Source organism: Sebastes fasciatus, chromosome 4, assembly GCF_043250625.1.
Source record: "Sebastes fasciatus isolate fSebFas1 chromosome 4, fSebFas1.pri, whole genome shotgun sequence".
In the NCBI taxonomy this organism is placed as follows: Eukaryota; Metazoa; Chordata; class Actinopteri; order Perciformes; family Sebastidae; genus Sebastes; species Sebastes fasciatus.
The window spans coordinates 22,670,642-22,695,492 of record NC_133798.1 but is presented as its reverse complement, the minus strand read 5'-3'; the positions used below and the strand labels follow the sequence as shown (position 1 = coordinate 22,695,492).

At 44.4% G+C, this 24,851-nt stretch overlaps 1 protein-coding gene across 4 annotated transcripts in view; it reads left to right on the top strand.

Moving 5' to 3' along the window:
- otud7a (OTU deubiquitinase 7A) overlaps positions 1 to 22,279 on the top strand; it is a 42,609-nt gene extending 20,330 nt beyond the window's left edge. For 2 of the 4 annotated variants that reach the window (XM_074632904.1, XM_074632906.1), the window contains exons 3-13: positions 1,232 to 1,385; positions 4,129 to 4,314; positions 4,409 to 4,627; positions 7,158 to 7,259; positions 7,667 to 7,794; positions 8,450 to 8,562; positions 10,574 to 10,701; positions 10,778 to 10,927; positions 18,018 to 18,132; positions 18,723 to 18,807; positions 19,107 to 22,279. In XM_074632904.1, coding sequence (XP_074489005.1) covers positions 1,301 to 1,385; positions 4,129 to 4,314; positions 4,409 to 4,627; positions 7,158 to 7,259; positions 7,667 to 7,794; positions 8,450 to 8,562; positions 10,574 to 10,701; positions 10,778 to 10,927; positions 18,018 to 18,132; positions 18,723 to 18,807; positions 19,107 to 20,660 — 2,865 coding nt within the window. In that variant the 5' untranslated portion in view covers positions 1,232 to 1,300 and the 3' untranslated portion in view covers positions 20,661 to 22,279. Of the gene's footprint in view, positions 1 to 468; positions 535 to 1,231; positions 1,386 to 2,132; positions 3,495 to 3,584; positions 4,315 to 4,408; positions 4,628 to 7,157; positions 7,260 to 7,666; positions 7,795 to 8,449; positions 8,563 to 10,573; positions 10,702 to 10,777; positions 10,928 to 18,017; positions 18,133 to 18,722; positions 18,808 to 19,106 lie in introns of all 4 variants that reach the window. The other 2 variants (XM_074632907.1, XM_074632905.1) reach the window with 2 other exon arrangements.
- The last annotated feature ends 2,572 nt before the right edge of the window (positions 22,280 to 24,851 follow it).

Below are 24,851 nucleotides of genomic sequence, written 5' to 3'. Positions count from 1 at the left end.
GGTACATTTTGAACAGATAAAAAATGTTTTATTTGATTAAATTGCAATAAATCGCAATTAACTATTTTAATCAATTCACAGCATAAAATATATATAAACACAGGGAAGTTATAAGAAAAATAGAAATAAGAATAATGAAGAAATGTAAATGTGTGTACATTATCAAATATAAATACAAAAAAATAAATGCACATATAAAGTTAACTATCAAAGATGTTACGTAAACGCGTAAAACTCGTATACTAAAGTATAAAGTATAGGGGGACATCAGATTACTGCATTTAATTTTTTTAATTAATAATTTTTTACATTGTTTCAGTATCGGTATTGTGATATTTATGCAGGGTATCGTATCAAATTCATAATTTTGGTATGGTGACCACACTGGTCATGTTGCACAGAGAGTTGGAGCTCAGAGGCGTGGGCAGAATATATGAATGTCTCAAGCGTGCTCTCGCTCCTCTTTAGGTCAAAGCCGCAGACCTGAGCAGCCTTCAGTCCTCACAGAGGCCGCGGTGTCAGAGCTGCAAACCCGTGGGTGTTTGTTTCTTCACTGACAACGCTCTGAACTCCGCTCCTCTGTCACCCACACAGCCTCGAGTGGAATGAGAGCTATGCATGGATTCATTCATTCCACGGGCCGAGGGAGTGAACTCTTGTGCATCTTTAGAAGTGTTGTTTATGACCTAACAAGGCAACGCTTGTTGATCATTAGAGCCTGGATGTTAACATGTTCCCCCAGCTAGGATCACACTAAATAACATTACACTGAAGCGCTCCACAAACATCCACAAGGCATCCTTCCTTGCTGGATTGTGGTTTAAGATGCTGGATCATACCCAGAAACCCCTGGTTGGCGTTCAGTGGCAGGAAGAGGGTTAGTGTTGTTATGATCACAGGCGGTGGGCCAGAGGCTTTGGAGATAGGCAGGTGTGTCCTGGATACGACCTCTGGCCGTGTTGTTGATATTACATCTGTGCTGCTGGATATTATGTTATGACTGTTAGCAAGAGCTGGGAGGAGCGCTGGGAGTGTTCACGGTACTATGAGCTATCAGCTCTATGAAGCATTACACATCAGCACAAGCAGGCCGAGACTGCTGGCTGGGATTAGACTAAGAGAGAGAGGGGACGCCTCTGTATCTGTGTTCTCACGGGGGGTTAGTGAGTGATGGGTTTTTAAACGTGTGGCTGAAATGGATTTACTGTAAAATGGTGTGTTTTTTTCCCAGATGACAACGTGAAGGCTGGCGTCCACCAAGGCCACCGCTGCACCTTGGGCAGCGCACACACATGATCACATGACTCTGGACATGGACGCGGTCCTGTCAGACTTTGTTCGGTCCACAGGGGCAGAACCGGGTCTGGCAAGAGACCTGCTGGAAGGTAAGAGACCGACACTACTGTCCATCCTGCACCGCCGAGTTTAGAGGCTGTCAACCAAACTGTCTTGATATGTGGGAATTTGTGTTTTGATCAGCTGCTCCCTGTTGTGCTGCGGTTGCACTCGAGCGAGCAGAGGAGAGGGAAGAGGAGAGGAAATGAGGGGAAAGGAAAAGAAAGGAAACAAAGGAGGGGAGGAGAGGCCTGCAACAGTGAGCCAGCCTGCTGATTTAGAGGCCGGTGTGACGGTTTTACGAGTGCACTCCCCAGGGAGAGCTTTGTGCCCATTCATTGGAACTCATTGAGGAGCAGAGTGCTACTGGCACTTGTATAGCTTACATACACTTTGGGGGGGAAAAAGCAGGAGAGCAAAAGTGCACACGGCAACAGAAAGCCGGTTGATGGTCAGTTGAATTGGCTTGGATATCTAGAGACAGTAAAAGTGATGTTTGTGTTTTTGTTTCACATTGCATTCCAGCATCTGGTCAAACCGCAGTAAAGAAATGCTGAATTCAGACACAGTTTTGTCTACTTTACAGGAATAAAAGCATGCTCCACACAAATCAGACTTCCATTAGGGGATGAAATCCTTGTCGAGTGTGTCCTGGAAATGTTTTGTTTTTTGTTTTTTTTGTCTCTGCATGTGTATTATGCAGCTGGTGTCTAGTCTGATAAAAGAATTAAAGTGTTGGATGTCTGTCTCTCTCTCCCCCCTGTCATTTTTATTTCCGATTCTGCTTTGGCACAAAGCCACAGGGGCATACGTGTGCCACTAACAAGACACCAAACAAGACACTGCACTCAGACAGAGACAGACGTGGGCCCGGATGTCCTACTTCAGTGTCACGCCTGCTGCTTCTCTCTGCTGTTAGCTTATAGCTTTCCAGACCTGCATCAGTCAGCTGCTCTGTGACCCTCTGGTCTGAGTCAGGATGGTGTGAGGAGCAGAAATATGACAGCGCCACATGTGGTGCTTCCCCCTAGAGGCTGGTTTATGTACTGGAGAATTTGTTGTGACCTTTGTTGTCACATTTATTGACAACCTGTGCGTTCCAATACCCGTACTACCTTACTATTAAGTATGTCAGAAAAAGATTTAGTATGGCCCAATACATACTATGTCAAATACAGAATGCCAGAAATACCAGGATGTCCTGCTGCATACTGCCAGCTATTCTGACCCACAATCCTCGGATATGTGAGCAAGAGGGTCAAGGAGCAATGTTTTGGAGAACTAGTATGTCCCAATTGTATACATACTGCATGCAACAGTACGTACTTTGTAAGGAAAGCTGCAGTATGTACTAAAAGTAAAAAGAAAAAGTATGTGATTTGGAACGCACCCATTTTCATGAGCTCTGGGATGAAGGTTTTTAATTTTCAGAATAGGAAAAAAAAGGTTAATAACTTAATTTTGAGGATTTTGTTTCATTAAAGAAATCAGTTAGTTAGTAAAGCTTGCTCATAAAGATCTACTTCTGCTGTATGGATGGAAAATCTGCCTATTTAAATTCAAAGTCCTTTAATGAGAAAATAAATTTCAATGAATGTTCACACTGCAGAGGAATTTATCAGTTTTCTTTTTGCTGACGCCAGCCATTACAAATGAAGGAGCTGAAACAATGCCACAGTAATAGTAGGCTAATGTAGAAGCATTTAAAGACCGTGCATTAGGTGCTAAGTGGCTACAGTATGTTGCTGGACCTTTAAGTTGTATTCCTGGATCTGTGCAGCTCAGTAAAGTAGAATCAGATTTGCATTGATCGGCGTGAGAGACAGAGATTAGCGGTGCCAGGTTTCATGTTCAGACTGCCGAGAATTGTCATGTCTGGAAGTCTGGTAGTCAGGAAGAGGACAACTTCCTCCAGGTCTTTAACACAGGGAGTTCATTAATGGACGCTGTCTCGCAAACATGCTCAGATTACACGCAGGCACCCTCTGAATGTTTGTGAGTTTTATGAAGATAGTTGCTGTGGCATCGTGAGAAGACACGCTGAGTTATTATAAGACTGAGGCACGACTTGTGTCTCTTAAACCTGGAAGGGATCTCTGTTAGTTAGAGAGACAGCACCCAGAGGAGACAACTGTGTGTGTGTGTGTGTGTGTGTGTGTGTGTGTGTGTGTGTGTGTGTGTGTGTGTGTGTGTGTGTGTGTGTGTGTGTGTGTGTGTGTGTGTGTGTGTGTGTGTGTGTGTGTTACCAGTGGGTGGGTCCCTCCTGCACATCAGGATATTGCTGTCACTCTGTTAAAGGATCTGTATCCCCTCATTGTTGTGGCACCACCCAACCTCAACCTCTAGTTATTCTCCTTATGATGCAGCATGCTTTACTCCGACAAAAGCGCTGTATGGCATTGCTCCATATGTACCCTTATATTGGGATCATTATTTAATATAGCTGGAAATTTATCAGTATGTATTTCAAATATTAAAAAAGACAGTAATCCAAAAATCTGCAGATGCATTTTTTTCTCCTCCCTTTCTGCTATCGGAACATATTATGTGTTATTCACCATGAGATAACCCTGTTTACTGTAAACTGTAGCAAAGTGTCCTGTTGCACCAGAAAAACAACTTTTTGATGCGTGGGAACATCATATTTGTCGAACCACTGTAATTTTTCAGGATCATTTTGACTGAAAAAATCAAGACCCTTCAATTATCCAACACTATGAGCAACATTTATTCTTGATATTTGTAATCAGCGTTGATGTGCAATCAACCTGACCTTTTGTTTGTGTCCCGCAGGTAAAAATTGGGACCTCAGTGCTGCTCTAAATGATTACGAGGAGCTCAGGCAGGTCCACACTGCCAACCTGCCGCAGGTCTTCAACGAGGGCCGCTACTACAAGCAGCCAGAGGCACGTGACACGCCCAACCATGTCAGCAAGATCGACCGGCCGTGTGCACAGAAGCAGGAGGACAATGCACAAGGTGCGAGGGCCACCGATGACTTCACCATGCGCCTTCCGTCCCTTGCTTCCCACTCATGCAGTCAATTCTCGCTCCTTCTTCTTCTCCCCTCTAGAGAAGCGTCTGTCCCGAGGGATCTCCCACGCCAGCTCTGCTATCGTCTCCCTGGCGCGGCTGCAGGTGGCCAACGAGTGTACCAGCGAGCAGTTCCCTCTTGAGATGCCCATCTACACATTCCAGCTGCCGGACCTCAGCGTGTACAGCGAGGATTTCAGGAGCTTCATAGAGAGAGACCTGATCGAGCAGTCCACCATGATGGCTCTGGAGCAGGCCGGTGAGTACTACAGGATATAATATACAGTCTGTCATAGTGCATCTCCTACTCCTGATATGAGATATGTAACAGGATCTCACGCATTTCAGTGTATTCTTTATTTAGATTACACTGAAACGCAGGAGGCCCACAACGCAGCAGCGATGATACATGCCAGTGGAAGTCAGAAATGTAGACGGAGACGTGGAGAGTGAGACAGAGAGAGTAGAGAGAGACAGAGCAGATCAGAGGAGCAGCATCATCTGGAAGCAAGACGACAACAACTAATTCAAAGCATCCGGGATCCCAAAGGATTCATCTCCCAGCTGAAGCTTTGAACTAACGGAGAGAAAACTAGTTAGTGAAGTTTGAAATCTTCCTGCAGATTTTCCCACACAGAGACTGCAGAGATCCTAAAGCCTTTCTCACCTAATTCTGTTCAAAATCGAGGGAACCGAGAAGAACGTTGGGACAATTAAATATGTTGACCTTCATATTTCATAAACACATAAAAGAGAGAATCTGTCTTATAGTCTTATGAATACATTTTAACAGTGCAGATCTGATCTCAAGTGATAAGTGACGGATTTATTTTATCATAAATATATGAAATCTTCCTATAAAATACAACAACCAGTTGTGTATTAGCTTCACTTTATGGGTGGTTGAATCTCAACCAGCATATGAATCATTCTTGGATATAACATCATTAAACACACTGGGATGTAATAGTAGTCCATGTTTCCAGAAAATTAACTAAAACAAAAATTGAGAAACGCAAAAAAACATCTGCATTTTGAGCCCATCCACACTGAGGGGTAAATCATTCAGAGGCTCTTCTGTGTTTACTGTTGTTAAATAAATGATCAGCCCAGGCTCAGAGCGCCGAGGCTGCCTGCCTGCAGTAAAGCAGTGTGCCGAGCCCAGGGCTGTGAAGCAGTCGTCTCTCCCTCGGGGACACCGGCAGGGCGGTGATGGAGCAGAAACTGGAGATACTGTAAAAGTCTGAGGCTGAGGAGGAATATATTCACTGTGGGTTTTTTTTTTGAAAGACTGCTGGGTATTTGAGGGGTGTGTGCAAAAGCATATGGCCTGTGCTAATCATTGCCTTCAAAGTTCAGCTATTCAGGCTAATTATGCTTGTTGGCTAATTGTTCTCAATGGGCCGTCAAAGGTACCTGCTGCAGTACAGTGAGGCTGGAAATTACATTTGAGTATCAAGGTGACAAACAGCTCAGACGCACAATTTAATTCTCCTGTAAATATCTGTCATGACATTTCTAACAAAAGTGTTTTTTCACTGCATTTGATGGATAAAAGGGAGTCATGATTCAACATCACTAACAGAACAGAAAGCAGCAATTGACAATCTCTCCACAAGATGGTGAACATTTACTCAGATATCAAATGTCTAAAATAATAAAATTAGGATGTAAACTAAACTCAAACAAATGACACTAATTACACTTTTAATAAATAAAGAAACCCTTAAAGGACCAGTGTGCAACATTTTGGGGGATCTATTAGCAGAAATGGAATATAATATTCATAACTATGTTTTCATTAGTGTATAATCACCTGAAACTAAGAACCGTTGTGTTTTCTTTAGCCTAGAATGAGCCCTTCATATCTCCATAGGGAGCGGGTCCTCTTCATGGAGTCCACCATGTTGCTCCGCCATGTTTCTACAGTAGCCCAGAACGGACAAACCAAACACTGGCTCTAGAGAGAGCCTTTAGAGTTTTTTACCTGAAGGCCACCGTAGTTCTCCGACACGCTTGTGAAACTGCGGTAACGTGTGCCGCAGAGTGCAAAACCGTGGTAGCGCCAGCCGGTGTCTGACTTCCGTTGCTCTTAAAGCAGTGTTATTATGGTAAGGATGGCCTCTGAGCGAGTTTTACGCGGTTTTACACTCGGCGGCTCACGTTCCTGCAGTCTTAGAAAGGGAGGAGTGAGCGAACGGGTACTCAGCTTGTTGCATCTGCAACCACACCACTAGATGCCGCCAAATCATACACACTGCACCTTTAACTATGTTACAAATAATTTTAAATAATGCGCTATGGAGGTTTTTTATGGACCTACATACTGAGACTTATCTATTTGGAGTTATTTTATCAGTCGTGTTATATCTAAAATATACCTGCTATAAACCTACTGTTGCTGCTCTTCTATTATTGATGAATGAACAGTTTCCTGTTTTTCCAACCTATGCCTCCTGTTAGATTCCCAGCCGCCTGTGGAATAAACATCTCTCTTTGAATTGCCTCTCCCAAAGATGTAGATAGTATTCTTCTATTCACAGCGATGTTGGGCTGGGTTACTGTCGGAATAAATGTTGCTGTGGGCCCGTAAAGCCCAATGAGACATTATATTGGACTATACAAATAAATTTGACTCAGGGATCTTATCACCAATATTTTTTTGTGCGTGTTTCAATTTGAGTAAATGAAGAGAAGATTGATTTGAAAATGGATTGACACTGAATGCCCCCTCTGTTTCTCAGTTTTGTACAGAATTCATGGTCTTACAATATTGTACATATGTGCAGGTCGTCTGAACTGGTGGTCCACCATGTGCACCAGTTGTAAGAAGCTGCTTCCTCTGGCGACCACAGGGGACGGGAACTGCCTTCTGCATGCTGCCTCTTTAGGTGAGCTACTCATGTACACCACAGTATTTCCAACATACGATATCATCCATAACAACTTTGCAAGTATGTTAACCGTGTCAGTGCTGCGTCACAGCTGCTGAATCCAGGAAGCAAGGAAGGAAGGGGAGGGAGGGAGATAACTGACCTATGCATTGCAGGAAACTATCAGCTGCAGGGTTCAGGGAGTTGATGGCGTGTTCAGGTCCGTGCCGAAGCAGATTGGTGACTGGAGCAGGAACTGTCAGGGTTTAGAGCTAATGTAATCTTCACCAACAGTCACACAACTAAGGCCTTTTGATGAGTGATGAAAGACCGGATGTTAAAGAGCTGAGGTTGTAGTTTGGTGTAACGGCTGTGTTGTTGTTTTACATCCTCAAGTAACAGTGTTTTGCATCTGTGCTGATCAGGTATGTGGGGCTTCCACGACAGAGACCTGATGCTGAGGAAATCCCTGTACACCATGATGAAGAGCGGAGCGGAGAGGGACGCTCTGAAGAGGAGGTGGAGGTGGCAGCAAACCCAACAGAACAAAGAGGTCGGGAGAGTGAAATGCATCACATCCTCTTTCACCGAATGACACATTAATAAATCCATACGAGCAAGCGAAGGGATGAGCCGCCAGTAACCTCTGTTACTAAGCACCTATTTTAGCTTCCTAGCTGGGTCGCACATTTGGATTTTTTGCTGCGAGGAAAATAGTCTTTCGATGATACCGAGTGTGCATTAGTAGCAGTGTTAATGCTGTCAAATCCTCTGCAATTCCTCTCCCTTCGCTTGATGTTCATGGATTAAAGTATTTGCCAATCTATTAGAAAAATGGTGTCACCAAAGATAGCTCAGGCGAAGAAGTAGTCCAGATGCTCATGTTTTAAAAATGCCCGGGGCGTCCTGGTGGCCCCAGACGAATCCCATGTAAACGCAGCGCCCTGGTTTGTTGCATATCCTCCACCTTTCTCTAATTACCCATAATCCCTGTGTGTTTCTTTTATCAAAACATCCATTAACAGCAAAAATATGACAAAAAACACTTCACATGTGTAGCTGCATAAAGCTTCAGGAGATAGATGCAGATGAAAATAGTGGAAATGAATAATAATAATAATAATAATAATAATAATAATAATAATAAGGGTCGTGTGGGTGAGCATCAGCACGTGCTTATCAGGATTTCTATTTGTGTGTTTGTGCAGTCGGGGCTGGTGTACACTGAGGAGGAGTGGGAGAGGGAGTGGAACGAGCTGCTGAAGTTGGCCTCCAGTGAGCCTCGCACCCACCTCAGCAAAAACGGCAACACCAGTGGAGGGTAAGTTGTTTGACTCCCATTTTATCCCTCAAAAAAGCCTCCAAGCATATTCACACTCTGAAGTCCCAAGACACAACAACGCATATTACATCCCTTTAACCAGAATCCAGCAACGTTTGCTCCGTAGTCATTGTATAAGATGGAGAGTGGAACAAAACTCATCCCACATTTACAGCTCCTCCTGCTGTGTTTTAATGCCTTGTGCGTTGAAACGCCGCAGGAGGCCCACAGTTAAAACAAAAGTGACCTTCACCCTAAGATGGATTTGTCTCATTGTTCCCCACTCGGACTGTTGCTCTCTCAAATTGCTTCCTTGATTTAATAAGAAGCTCTTGTGTGAGACTGTGCCATCTACTGGCTGCTATCAGTATTTCTCCCCCTCCTCTGTGTTGCATAAACAAGTGTAAGAGTGGGTTTATCTCAGGCTACAGAGGCAGGTTGGAAACTAACTCTAGTTTCCTCCTCCTACGCACTGAAACCTTGTGGTTTGTCTCTTGTTTCCATTTTCACTGAAATAAACGTACATACACGCTGAGCATAGCAGCAGATCTGGTGGAAAGAAAACAACTGTGATGAACAGAAAAAAAACCTCATTATGGTTTCTGCTGTTGATTGAAATGTAATTTCCTGACATAAAATGTGGTTTAAGCAGCTTGTGATTGTCTGCGCTCAGTGCTGACTTGAAGCAGCAGTAGGTAGAATTGGACCAAATATGATTAAAAAAAGTTATTTTTATAAAATGTCACTATATCCTGACAGTAGTGCATGAAAAGAATCATATGCCGCTGTGTCCTCCAGTGTCCTCCGGTGCTCCTAATGGCATCTGCAAGATTTCACAGACCAGAGGAAAACAACCAATCAGAGCCGAGCTGGAGCCTGCCGTCTCTGAGCAGCTGTCAATCACTCACACACTCCGATCAAACGGTCAAACTAGGCAGCGCTGATCAAATATGGATCAATGTTCTGTTACTGTAATGCCTATTTCTCGCCTCAAATGTTTTCAGAATCATCTTATAGTGTACTGTTTAGCTGTAAAATGAGAAAGTTTGTGACCCGGCAGCAATGTTGAGATCAGTTGAGGAAATACCAAGCACCGCCCACCAGCCGGATCAAACTTTCTCAATATTGCCTTGTTTGACCTTTTGATTGGAGTTCATGAGTGATTGACAGCTGCCTCCATTGAATGAACAGCCAATAGGAACGCTTTCTCTCTCTGAAATGACCTGTGATTGGCCAAAGTCTCCCGTCATGGGTTTAGATTTTTTAAAGCCTGAAAACAGAGCCATGAGGAGGTGCAGAAGTCTAGTTTTCTCTCAGAGCATTTTAATTACAATATGCTGAAAGGTTATTATGGAATTTTTGCCCAATGATGCCAAAAACATTCTGCCTGCTGCAGGTTTATAACAAACGGGGCAATTTTCTGCGTTTCGCCAGCGTTGACTCGTCCAGTACGAAGCCCTCCATCACTGAAAACATCCACATTAAAGAGCGTAATTTCCTCATTTACTCTGGTGGTTGTAACCTCTCATTGAGTCGGACTGTAATACAGTAATCAAGTTAGGGATGTTTGATGGTCCTAGTGTGAGATGAGCCCCTAAATAGGATGAGTGGGATTCACATATTAAGAGGCTCTTTATTAGAGTGAATTTGGCAGCGTGGCTGTTTGTGTGGCCGACAACTTAATTGTTGCACATCCTCTGGTTCCCTGGTGGTTGCATGCCTGAGAGCTCTGCCTCTGCTTTTTTCTCTCCGTCTCACCCTCCCTCCCTCTTTGCTCTCATTCATTCAAACACATGTGCGAACAGATGGATCTTTGTGCACGTCTGCTAAAGGTAGCCAGAGGGCAAAATAGGATCTAAAATGGATCTGATTAGATTAAGCAGACACATGATTAGCTCGGACATTTACTGTTTTGGCAGATGTTTTTTTGCATCAGTCGATACCAGTTCAGGAAATTGTCATAGTATCCCATGATCCCACTGTAATACATGGTTGTTGTTTTTTCTTGCAGGGTGGATAACTCTGAGGATCCGGTCTATGAGAGTCTGGAGGAGTTTCATGTGTTTGTGCTGGCCCACGTGTTACGCAGGCCAATTGTAGTGGTGGCTGACACGATGCTCAGAGACTCAGGAGGAGAAGGTAAGCTGACTGCATCTTTCCTTCTACAATACAGTAGGATATAAGCAATGGACTGACACTAGATGTGTTGTTGCAGCATTTGCTCCCATCCCGTTTGGAGGGCTCTACCTGCCTCTGGAGGTGCCTCCGAGCCGCTGTCACTGCTCCCCTCTGGTCTTAGCCTACGACCAGGCTCACTTCTCTGCGCTGGTGTCCATGGAGCAGAGAGACCAGCAGCGAGAGCAAGGTGAGCAACCGTGCATCATCACGAAACCACAGAAAAATCTGGTGGCATCCTCAGATTGAGAAACCTTTTCTTGACCTCCTGTTCTTTAAAAATCCAACCTGCTGTATTGTGCATTAGTTAAGTTAGGTGATAGTTATGCAGGCTTTGCTTAAGTGGGTAGATTCTTACGAGAATGAGGGCGAGTGGTCTGCCTGTCCTGCTAGAGGTGAATAATGTATGAGAGCAGTCTAATTACCTGGGATTCATTATTAAAACAGGCCGGTTGGCAGCAGGAACCAGGGAGCGGCCGACATGGAGGGAAAGTGGACAGCAGGCCGTTTCTTCTGACTAACTGAGCGTTGATCAAATCATTCAAGCCTGAATGTTATTGTACGTCTTAGGGCTGCCCCGTCTTAGTCGATTAGTCGACTAATCGGTCGTTCTGGTCTTAGTCGACTAAGATTTCTTTAGTCAGTTAGACTTTTTTCATGCTTTTTTCATGCTGAATGACTTACTTCCAAGAAACTTATGAGCACATCTCTGGTGAACACAAGATTTAAAGTGGTGCTTTTGTGTGAGTCATGGAGAAACTACAGACCTGTCGATTAAATCAACTTATCAATAAGTCGACAAAATCGTATGAGTGTTAGTGAGTAGGGCTGTGTATTGACAAGAATCTGGCAATACGGTACTTATGATACAGAGGTTACGATTCAATGTATTGCGATACTGTAAGCAAGGTGATATATTGCATTATTAACCGGCTTTATTGAATACTCGGTTCTGATTGGTCAATCACAACATTCTATGGTCTCTTATTTCTTCATAGCAGACCGTTGCTATGTATAGCAGACCGTTGCTATGGGCGCAGGTCTGATCTCGGACTCTGGTGGACCGTTTTTGAGACAAAATATAGTAAGTAGTCACGTGATAAGCGGTATCGTAGTATAAATAAACATCACCATATGCATAAAATCTGTGTAAAAAAAAATGACTCCTGTCAGAACAATAGGATCTGAATTTGCATTTATCACATTCCCTGTTAACATCCAACATCGTAGCACTACTTAGAGAGGGCACAGATGCATCTCTTTGCAAAGGAAATAAAGAATTTACTCTTTGCATGTAAAATATTGTTTAAAAATCAATACAGTGTTTTTTTAGAATCAATACAGCGTCACAAAACATGATATGGCGATACTCGATATTGAGTGTTAAGAATTTCTTTGGTCGAGGACTACTGTCTACATTTCTTTCTCTGAAGTAACTGTTTGAATTTAGTTTGTTACAGTCGATAAGTCTATTTCTGCGTCTTTCACAGGAGTCTGTGACATGCTGCTGCGTGGAGCATATTGATTGTGTTATGTTGTGGCGAGGCAGTGCTGATTTTCCGTTCTGTCTGAGTGACGCTTTGTTTTTGTCTTGTTTGGCCCGTTCAGATGCCAGCGCTCCCACTCCGGATGCGTTGCTTATTCTCGAGGTCAGAGTAATCCTCACACGGAGTTCCTTTAATTGACAAATAGAGTGGATCTCCTTGACAACCAGTCTTAGTAGTCACGGCACTCTTCTGCATCTGACTCAGTGGGTGGAACTCACTTGTCACTTGCGTGGGCAGCCGGCCAACTCTGCCTCTTTTTTCCTCACTCTAAAACACAGAAACACTTGCGCAAACTGTTTCTTTCTGCCTCTCTCTGTCTTCCTCCATCTCTCTTGTGCTTTTCTGAGCATACAAGTTTGCTATTCTCGGCATGTAAACACCAACCTAGCTATTAAGTCTGGATACGACCACTGCAGACTAGCAGACAGACATGATTACTAACCTGCGATCCCTGCCCTAGAGTCATTCCTTTTTAATGCCAGCAGCACATCAAAGCCAGCCTACCACATTCAGCACTCCCACTTTTATTTAGTGTGGCAGAGAGGAGGGTTCTCCTTTTGTCCACCAGATGGTGCATATGTCCAACGAACCTGCCGTAGCTCCATCACAACACCACTGCATGACTCTACTTTTTCATTCTGGTACACTGTGTCCTGTGATAGGATCAGAGTGCGTTTTGTCTGCAGTGTCTCTCTCCAGGATGTTATGAAAACACTTGTACGCTTAGCTCGGTGCATTCGTATGTCATGTGATGAATCATATTACACTGCAGTGATACAAATCTGTGCTGCTCCTGTTGTGTTTTTCTGCATTTTTATGTGTGTAGGAGGTATGTTTTTGTTCATTTTCTTATCATTTCTGAATTTTAAGAAATACAATGCTGCCATACGGGCTTATATCTCTGAACAGATGCCAGACAGACCTAATCTTCCACTACCAATTAGGACAGAGTAGCCCCAGCCGGCCCCTAAGCCCTCACCACATCACCACATATGGGCAGGGTCCCGGGCCCCAACAAAACCAATCCTCTCCCCTCTCACAGTCAGGCCAATGTGTGGACGTCTCAGGTGGAGGGTTGGTCTCAGTTTCCGCCAGCACAGGGAAGAGCATCGGAGAGGCCTGTGTGTGTTCAGGTGCCAGAGGCTGGGTCAGAATACTGGCTCTTTCTTCAGCCGTCTGTATGGAGGGTTACAGCAGCAGAGTGCCCCCCAAGTAACCCGAGTCTAAATCTCACTGACATATCACGCTACTGACCCTTTTATGGCCTGCGTGCATGGCTGCTGGGGCTATGTTGATGGTGGATAGTGGGAAAAAAACAACAAGGGAGGGGTGCCTGAAGTCAGAGGATCAAAACTTTCTTATCCAAAAAGAGCAGTCAAGTGTTTTTTTTCCTGTCAGGTGAACCCAGAGTCCTGTGCACATGGGCGTGCTTTCTATCAGCCCACTGCTGCTCACCTGCTGTGTGATAATGACTGGCTCCTCAGTAGACGCCATTGGCAGTGTCTTTTATCAGCTTGTTTATGCTCCTGTGGTTAAACGATGTATGAATGGAACTGGCCCTCTAGAAAACTATTTCAAGCTCTGGTCCCAGTACCAAAAACACTTCCAGGTTTTCTTTGGCATCCCGTCATCAACCCCCTAACACCCATTTGAATGAAGTAAATGGTCGTCTTTTACACAAAGACCACCTACCTAACAGTGCGGTGTTAACCATCCAGCTCTGGCCAGGTTTCACTTCTCTATCTATTAAAAGACACCCAGTGTATTACTCACCACGCAGTCAGCGTAATTAAATCAATATGGCACTCTGAATTAAAACGCCATTTGTTGTGGTTTTTATGTGTTGCTTCAAATGTGATGCTCTTGTAATTACCACCATGGTTCCGCTGTTAAAATCTGTGGCAAAAAAAAAAAGCTCAGGCTTGTTTATATGCAGGACTGCTGTTTACTCTGGTGAATTGGGCCCTTTAAATCTGCAGCTGTGCAGAGTGACCAGAGTCAGGAATTCAAATTTGTGCACTTTCCAAACAGTACAAATTGTTCTTGAATGGCAGACAGAGGAAACATTGGCTCAGTGGTCCCGCTGTGAGTTAAAGCTTGTAATGGGTTACTTTGTCCTCTGAATGGGGTGAACGAGCAGAGAGGATCCTCTCTCTTTCTGCTCTCATGACACAAGGCATGATATACTAAAGACTATAAAAAGACAAAGATATTTATGTCCAATCAAATCATGTGAATACATGCTTAGAAAGGTTATCTACCTCGTTTCCAACAGCTGTTTCCTCACAGGTTACACCCACGTTTCCTCCCCCTTCTCCCCGTCTGTATCCCCCCACCCCCGAATCAAAGATGCAAACTGAGCAAGGCCAGCAGCAGCAGTTATGTTGCTGAGTACACAGCTTGCATACCGCGCAGGGCGATGATGTCATCTATCCATACTCTGTGGGAATCGGTCATTCAAGGACAACAAAACAAGGCTGCCAACAGGGATAGTAAATACATTACAGCACACTTTAGTCCCCCAGAGCTCAATTGGCAGTGTTGAGCCTCTGAATCTGGACTGGGCCCAAGCGGGGAACAACAGCACACACAGCACTCTGGAATGGCGAGAAAAGGAGGACAGCTGCATCGTGGGAGCCAGGACGCCACCTCGCAGACCTCCGCTGCCTGCTGCATGACCCGAATGGGAACTGAGTGGGAGCTGGTCCACTGCCTTCTCTCTGTCTGTGTGTGTTTGTGATTATGACTGAATTTTTCTGGGCGAGAGTGTTCTTGGAAAGACCCTTCTTAAAGACTCTCTTTTCCTCCCAGCTCCTCAGTGCTGCCATGCCACAGCTCTCATTACTGTTTGTCTCTGTGGCTACAGCCATGAGTCATGTTTCTTTCTTTTTTTTTTAGGTAGATGGTGTAAAATGCATTGCAATTTACAAGTATGACGCAAAGGCAACCTTGACATTTCATCACTGGACAAGCCTATATTAGTGCTGTATTTACTCAGCTGATGGAATGTGTTTGCTTAGCGACTTAATGGTGTCAGATTCAAATAAGTGATCATGTTCGCAAATGTGCTAGCACGGGCGTGGCCCGCACTAATTCTGTTTCAAGAAGTCACGGCATCATCACTATGCATGTGCCACCACTATTTTGACACTTATCATGATTAATAGTGCACTTCTCACCTACGTAAAGGCACTCAGAGAGCAACACGACGGGGGAAAGAGTGAGTTTTTGACCTGCAGTTTCATCAGGGACACGGGATGGGCCGTTGCTGCTGGTGTCAGTGTCTCCTATGAAGCCTGCAGCCCATTGGCAGTGGAAGAATTGATGAGGCAGGGAGGAGACTGTATCTTCCATCTGGGGCTGACAGCGAAGGCTGGAATGTCCTCGGCCTGAACAGCCTGCCTCTCTCTGCTGTCATGTGGACAACGGCCCCCACGCTAGGCAGCCCGAGGAGAGCTGTCATGTGGGCCGGTGGGGTCTAGCTAGTCCTCCTTCGCACTCTGAAAGGCAGCCATGCACTCACACATGAACACTGTGCACATACTGTAAAGCACGCCTCCCACGAGAGGAAGCCCGGGTGGGTGTGTGTTTTATGTGCTTGTGTCCAGTGATTAATGTTGAAAAGCTCCTCCTGCTTGTAGCTGATCATATCAGCGCGGTATGAATGGAATTAATTCACCTTTTCTCTTTTATTCCTGTGTATGATTGCACTCTATTGCTAAACTAAATCATCCTGCACAGCCCCGACCAACTGTAGAGCTTCTTGGCTCAATGTAAATCCAAGCAGCAGTCTCAAGTTCAGACTACCATTTCCTCTAGTATTAGCTGAGGGATGGTTCCAGTTTGTCACAACCTGGGTCCTATTTCCGTAGTGTTGGCCATCACTCCTACTGGCAATGATAACACTGAAGTAACTGCAGAGGTCTGGGATACACCCAGCTTAGCCAAACTTATGTGGAAGAGAAGACAAAGACAAACGGTTACATTATGACCCGAGCTCTCAGTTGTAAACATTTATCACAGATTACAGACTGACTTCCCTACTTCAACTTTGACCTAACATACTTCCCATAGTTGTGCACGCACAGTTTTTCGGTAATTTAAGGGATTATTATTAACATTTAAAGTGTTCTCACTTTGGATTTACCTCCAAATGAAGTGGTTTAGATAATCTGCTTGCTTGTTTACAACCTGTCGTATTGTTTCAATGCTCATTTGGACTTTGTGTGTTCCCAGATCTCAGTATTATCTCTGGAGAGTGAAGTGTTATTATTGCTGATAGTAAAGATGGCCTTGAAAATAAGACCCAATTTGAGAATTAATAATTAATTCTTGACTTTGGGAGACCTTGACTTGTCAAAACAGTCTCACCAAAAGGTCACTTTAGTAGCCGTTCTTTAGTTTTCAATTGTATCGCATGATCTTCCTTAATGGATGGAGTTGTCATGGAAATGCAGATGTTCAAATTTCCAATTTTCCTGAGGACTTTGGATTCGTCTGAAATGGCATACACACAGCTGTGGCTCAGAGGGTAGAGCAGGTCGTCCACCAATCGGAAGGTCGGTGGTTCGATCTCCGGCTTCTCCGGTCACATGTCGATGTGTCCTTGAGCAAGACACTTAACCCCAAATGGCTGTATAATTGAATGAGTATTTAGATTAGATCCTAATGGGCAAAGTTGGCACCTTGCATGGCAACCTCTGCCATCAGTGTGTGATTGGGTGAATGCTGACATGTAGTGTAAAGTGCTTTGAATGGTCAGAAGACTAGAAAAGCGCTTTATAAATGCAAGTCCATTTACCATTTACATACTCAACATGTGTACTGTCGTTCAACATACTTTTGTGTGAATAAACAGTAGTATGTATCCTTTCGGACGCACTGAGCTGTATATTACGTCGTCACTTCCTGAGAGCCTCCTTACCGGTTAGAGACGTGTAACCATGGTAACTCGTGCCAACCTCATGTGTTATACTTACAGTTAAATTAAAGCGTTATTGATGTTACAGAGCTGTCCGTCAACGTCCGTTATGAACGTGATATTTAGGCCGTCGTAGTGTCCAGTGTTGCATACTGTAATATTTCACTGGAAATAGTATGCAATTTGCGTACTTTTGGTTTCATACTACTGTTTTAGTGTACTCAATAGCATGTTAGTATGGAATTTCAGACGCAACTTTTAAGGGCGTCTCATCCATGCTGGTTCAAAAGTTGGGATTGAAAACAAAACAAAACCTTGGAAACAAAACAGTCTCACCACAAGGTCCATTTAGTAGCTGTTTTTGGAGCTTTCTGTATCATATGATATAATTGGAAACCCCAGAACAGCTACAACCCATGCTGTAATAAACCATATTTTCCTTTCATTTGGAAAAGGTACATATGAATGGTTACACTTGACTAGACAGGCCAGTACAGTAGCTCAGAGAACCAGGATAGGGACCAGTCTGTGAGTCTAAGAGGCCCTTCTCTGTCTGCATGAGTCCACGTGAGTGACACTCACTGGTCACGGTCACTTCTCTGCCTAAAAAATGGATGTCAGATAGAATGCACCCGCAGTATACTTTACCCCACACTGACAGGCATCTGGGATAATTAAAGTGGCATTATTCTAGTGTGTCATTATGGTGTCATTTCAGCTCTGACACCACGAGAGAACGGGTGGCGTGCGACGTACTATCCGGTGGTAAAGCTAGACCAAACTAACCCTTCTGATAATCTCATCTCTTCCAGCTGTTATCCCCCTGACCGACTCGGAGCACAAGCTGCTGGCGCTCCATTTTGCCGTGGACCCTGGCAGGGACTGGGAGTGGGGGAGGGACGACAATGATAACACCAAGCTAGCCAAGTAAGTCCTGTATAGTATATCACAGGGTGTTGATGCTTATCAACAAAGTACACACAGAGGCGCTGACTGCGATTAAGGGTGAGAGAGTGAAAACTGCAGGCCAAGGCAGTTCTGTTAGTCTACCCACAAGGCTGTATGTGAGGGATTTAACTCTGATTATGTGCTCCGAGCTCAGGTCACTTCAAAGAGTGAGCAGAGAGAGAACAAATTGTGAGTCACGTCAGTCATCCATAGGGTTTCCCAGGAATGGCCTCACTAAAGCAGCAACACCCTCTCTGAGTTTAGCAAAGAGTTTATGTAAGGGTTTCTGTTTCACATTCCTGCCAGTCAGGGGGTTAGCTTATCCTTTAATGCAGATATACAGAGAGAGGATGCTCGAGCCACTACATAATACCACCTCTTTATATTATAATACATTGCAGGCATTCATAGAGTTTTTAGATTTACTAAGGTCTTAAAAATGTCATACTCAGACCCATAAATATGCTATAATGTATATGACATTTGGTTCTAGTAAGAAAACATTCGTCAAATGTCAACTGTGTTATACGACTGCTTGTTGTTAATTGCGTATCCATGTTCTCCCACAGTCTCATCTTGTCTCTGGAGGCCAAACTCAACCTACTGCACAACTACATGAATGTAACATGGATCCGAATTCCATCTGAAACAAGGGTAACTTTTTTCTCTCACACGTGTTTCTGCTTCGTCACGGTTAATTTAGCCCCAGAGAGACTCCTCCGTTCCAGATGTTCTTGAAACCACATAGTTCAAATCAATCAGTTTTATTTAACTGTCAGAAAGCAATGATCCAATCATGCACTCATGTGTTTGTACTGATTATTAATCACCAAAAGTCAGGCAACAACATGTTATTTTTTGGGGGGGAATTTGTCTGGAATACATTGGGAGTACCTGTGAAATTTCCCTGTTTTCTTCATTACTATATTTTGTTTGTGTGTATCTCTGTGCAGGCTCCCTTGGCTCAGCCAGAGTCTCCCACAGCCTCTGCAGGTGAGGATGTCCAGTCTCTAGCTGAGTCCATGGACTCTGACCGCGAGTCTGTCGGCAGCAACTCCAACGTCAACAACGGCAAGCCCAGCAAGGAGAAGGACAAAGACAAGCAGCGCAAGGACAAAGACAAGAGCCGGGCCGATTCTGTAGCCAACAAACTAGGTAGCTTCAGCAAAACGTTGGGGATCAAGCTGAAGAAGAACATGGGAGGCCTGGGCGGCCTCGTGCACGGCAAAATGAACAAATCTAACTCTGGCTCAGGTCGTAGCGGGGAGAACGGAGGGGAGAAGACGAAGAAGAAGGAGTCTAAGACAACCAAGGGAAACAAGGAGGAGTCGGGCCAGTCTGCCAGCTCCACTTCCTCTGAGAAGACCACTAGTCCGTCGCCTACGGACAGAGACAGACCCTCCAGCTCGTCCCCCACGGAGAGACAGGACAGTGCAGGGAGAGACAAGACCCTGGAAAACTGGAAATACAGCACCGATGTCAAGCTCAGCCTCAACATCCTGCGGGCTGCCATGCAGGGGGAGCGCAAGTTCATTTTCGCAGGCCTCCTGCTCACTAGCCATCGACACCAGTTCCACGAGGAGATGATCAGCTACTATCTGACCAACGCCCAGGAGCGCTTCAGCCAGGAGCAGGAGCAGAAGAGGAAGGAGGCGGAGAAGAAGCCGCCAGTCACCACTGAGGTGGCCCTGAAGAAGCCAGAGCATGAGAGTGTCTTCCAGAGGGAGAGATCGGACAGCTCGCCACCGGAGAGCTGCTCTCCCGTCCTGCCCCACCACACCCACACCTATAACCCCCAGCCCTCGCTGGGCCTCAAGATGCAGGGCAGGAACAGTCCCACTCCTGCAGTCCCTCTCGTCTCCATCGCACTCCCTCCTCTCACCCCGCCAACAGCCTCCCACCACGTCTCCCACCCAGCCTCAGCCCCTGCGCCTTACTCCTCCCCCAGTATTGGTGCTAAGAGACCTGGGCCCGTTCCCGTGTCCGCCCACTACAGCCATACACCGCCCATCCAGCGGCACAGCGTGATCCACTTACAAGATGTCAACATGCAATCCTCCATCTTCCAAGATGACCCCTATAAGCCCGTGGTGGGCACCCTAAAGACATGCGCCACCTACCCCCAGCAGAACCGCACACTCTCTTCCCAGAGTTACAGCCCCGCTCGCCTGTCAGGGGTCCGCACTGTTAACACCATAGAGACGCTGTCCTACAACATGCCCGGCGAACACAAGTCCCACACCTACACCAATGGATTCAACGCGGGAGACATTCAGGACTGCCTGGAGTTTGCAGATGAGGACAACTCGTCTCACACCTGGCTCAACCAAGAGAAAACCAAAGGGCGGAGCTCTGGAAGCCCTTTGTACTGCTTTCAGCAGCGCCGCTGCAAGAGGGAGAACTGCTCCTTCTACGGCAGGCACGAGACAGACAACTACTGCTCCTACTGCTACAGAGAGGAGCTGAAGCGCAGGGAGAGGGAGAGCAAAGTGCAGAGGCCTGCATAGCCATCACAGCCACTTCAGCCACTTGTCAGCGAGGCCGCAGGAGACCTGAGGGAACGACACCATCTGCACTCTGCATTTAGAATAACATGATGGCAAACATTTTCCTATTTTGTTGAAGAATGCTCTTGTATTCCTGTCACCCTTCCCTTGTTAGTAAAGAGTATTACTTCGTGATGGGGGAAGCAGAACTTGAAACAGTGAGCAGCTTTGGCCAGAAATTGTGCTATTTTGGTTTGTTTTTTTCTGTCTCATTGAAGTTAGTCTTTTACTTGTTTTAGAGTAAAAGTCATCTCTGTGATTCTGTATGTGAGGGAAAGTTCTTTATTTTTCAAAGTACAAAAGATTTCATCAGGAGGGAACATTTTAGCTCTTTTAATCAGTTTGAATGCAATACCTCTGCTTGGTTCTTCAAAACTCTCTGTGGAAAAATTTGTAGTTGTTTTGCAATCAAAAGAAATTGAACGGGAGATTAATATTAGACTTTAAAGCAATAAATTGGTGATTTTTGCTACACCCCCTCCCAATTTTGTCTATGCACCAATAATATAGTTACTGTAGGTTAACTGTGTCTTGTAAATTGTAAAGGATTGTCACGGTGTGCTTTTTGTAAACCAATTTGAACTACAGGAATTAAAAGTGTGTGAGCATTATAGATTGTAATGTTGGATTAGGATGAAAATGTATCTCATTTGTTAAGTGTACCTTTGTTCTTACGGCGGTGCAAGGGTTTCCTGTGTCAGAATTGGACTCAAAATAATGTGTAAAATACCATTTCACATTTTTAGTCGACCTCCTTAAGACCACAAGCACTGCCAAACTGGCTTCCTTAAAAAAAAATTCAAATTTTCAAATGTTTTCTGTGGCAAACACCGAACAATGTGCAACCATAGGATGAATTGCTTCACAAATATGCAGTGTTTATGGTGTGTTTCTCCGAGTCGCTTGTTAGCTACTCTATTCGGTCAATGTGTTAGATGAGAAGAATTGTGGGTAGCGAGAGCAGGCCGATGCGTATTTGTCTGAAGTGTGATTACGTGTCTCTTCCCCTCTACACACACACAACAACACGATGTGCAATCATGCTATTAGCACTATGTGGTGACCTGCAGTATAGATGTGTCACCGGTCCAGTGTGAGATTGTCTGTTCTTCTTCTTCCATATCTAAAGGCCGATAAAAGAAGCACCTGCTGCTAAGAGCACCTCAAGCCTTTTGTGATCATCAGTGCTTTAACCAATCAGTGGGTTTGTTAAAAACCCGGGCCTCCAAGTGCTTTCTGCTCATTTTGACATGACTACTGTAAAGACGCAGTGTTTGTGTTGCTGTTTGTTCTGGTGATGCTTGGATAATGTACCATGCTGTCCTTAACTAAGTGTGTCCTGGCCAAGGATGTCCACTGCTCCCTGGGTTCGCTTCTGTCTCTCTCTCTCTCTCTCTCCTGTACACACTGCAGTGTTGCTCCTCTTTGTTTCTATGTGACAAGTTCATGGACTCTCACCATGTTAGGACTGTAAGATATGATTTTGTATTCCTTTAAGAGTTTTACACTACTTTAAATTATTAATTTGCACATTAGGTACAGATGTAAATATGAAAAAAAAAATAGTTTATTGTTACAAACATGGTGTGTCTGCGTCATTTTTGTTTTTTCTTCAAGGAGGTAATCATCCAGAGAATATACTGTATATATTTCATTTTTCAGCTGAGGATTTTTTAATCAGTGTTCAAATTGAGATCGTGTTGTTTAGGTTTCTTTTGATCCACACACACTACAATACACTCTTTTGCTATGTATTTGCTTTCATCTGCTTTTCTGTTTGCTAGTGAGGCCTAAAATCAGACAGTTGAAATGACTGTATTAGTGTAACCAAACTAATCAATACGGTGTTTTACACCAGGATGATTATCAACTGTCCCACTTTTTCCTGAAAAGTATAACTGGTGCACGCTTAAAGGGGAACTCCAGCCTCCAGCATTTTAACATTGCGCTTCCGTAGTGTTGGTGGACTTGCAAAAAAACAGCTTAGTCAAAATTGAGTGAATTAGACTGAAATATCCTGCTTTTTTGTTGCAAATGTAGGTCAAGCTCCAAACAGACCGGATCCTACGATTCCCATGATGCAACTTGACAGTTACTATTATAAAACCCTTCTGCCTGGTCTTTTAAAGGTGCAGTGTGTAGGATCTAGCGGTGAGGTTGCAGATTGCAACCAACTGAAACTACGGTGGCCAACGCAAAAATGTGAAAACGTGAATGGCCCTATCTAGAGCCAGCGTTAGGTTTGTCCGTTCTGGGCTACTGTAGAGACATGGCAGCCGTCTCCGTGAAGAGGACCCCCTCCCTCGATATAAACAGCTCATTCTAAGGTAACGAAAACACATCAAGTCTCCAAGCTGAAGCTAAGATAACCCTGATGACATCACTATGACGTCACCATGGTCAATTTCTCCATAGCCTCAGGATACATTATACAACCGTGCAGTACTCCCCATGAACTGCTCTTCATTTGTAAAATCAGTGGAGTGCCCCTTTAAGAAGCTATTTGAATTTCTAGAATAGGACACTTTCCCTGGTTATTTAAAAGACTGCATTATGTAATGGAAAAAAGGTAATTAATCGTCTTTAGAATGAGTCAAACAAAACAGCATGAGAGGAAAGTTTCCACCAAAATCAGTCTGAGGTTACAGAGTTGAGATTCTTGGGAGTGAACTGACAGCAGCAGCATTCCCGACTCTGCCTTATTCCTCCAGAGATGCTCCTACGTTGGCATTAGGGTCGACGCCAAGCAGCGAAACAGGCCTCCGAAAAGCAGCAGAAAATCTGCAAGTGCATTCATGTGAGAGTGTCCTCCAATACTGCCATGGTTCTGTTGAGGGCTTGCTGCATGTGAGCATAAGTCACATATCAAGACAAATATTAAAACATAAAATGACTCCGATTCAAAGAGATGGTTAATCATAATTATTTGTCAGTGTAGATATGTAAGTATGAATTTAATCGTCAAATGCAGAAAAAAAAATCAGCTTCCAAGGGTTTCATTCAAGCACTTTAAAAACTGTGACCAAAGGCTTCCAGCCAGATTATCATTATTTATTACGAGGTTTTGTTGAATACTCAATTCTGATTGGTCAATCACAGCGTTCTACGGCCTTTCATTTCTTTATAGCACTGTTGCTATGAATAACAGACCGTTGCTATGGGCGCAGCTCTGATCTCGGACTCTGGCGGGCCATTTTTGTGTCAAATAATAGATTTCTTAAGTAAGTAGATGTGTAATAAGCGGGATAATGTACAGCTAGCGGGCCTTTAACTTTTTCTCTATAGTGCCAAAATTAAGTCTAAATATTAATTTGTCCAATACTTTGGTTTATGACTAAATAATGCAAAACTACATTCCCATCTGCCTCAGCTGTACTTGTGTTCAGCGCTAATTACCAAATGTTACAAGAGAAACAATGACCTGTACAGTAAATATAGGTTATAAGTGTACACAGAGTAACAAATCAATCTATGTAGTCTGTCAGAACTCAAACATGCACATCACCTCATGAGGGTCTTTTAAAAAATCTTTTTCAATAAGATTATGAGGTAAAATTAGCCTGTGCTTTTCATCCGCAGTCTGTACAGAAGCAGCTGGCTGAGTTGGTGGAGTGAGAGTGAGGAGAAAGTTGCTTAGTGGGCAGCAGCCTGTACAGTAATGTGTGGGATGAACTGCATACTTGTGACTGAGAGTATAGTCTCGTGACTGAGCTGCTAGAGACAACGCCGTGGGTTGGACTCACTCCTTCAAACTGCTGCCCCATGCTTCAGGTCACGTCTGTGGACTGCGGCTGCTAATAATACGGAGTGACTTGTTAAGATGAATTACATCTCCACGTGATCTCTAATGTTAGTCACACAATGGCACACGAGGAGCCCTTTCTTTCCCAGCAATGTATCCCACAGCTCTCGAATCCTGCGTCCTCCATAACAAGCACTGAATGAGACAGAGTGTATTGTCTTCGTTCTTGGATCCCCTTTTCTCAGAATTTCTTTTGAATTTGCATGAGGGACCTCCCTTTGCTTTTCAAAGCAACAAAGAGCTCTATCAGGCATACAGCAGTCGTTTGGCAGGCCTCTCATCCTCTCAACACAGCCTCCATGTTGTCAAATCCACTCAACTCGTTTTAAAACCAAGACTCATGCAAAAAA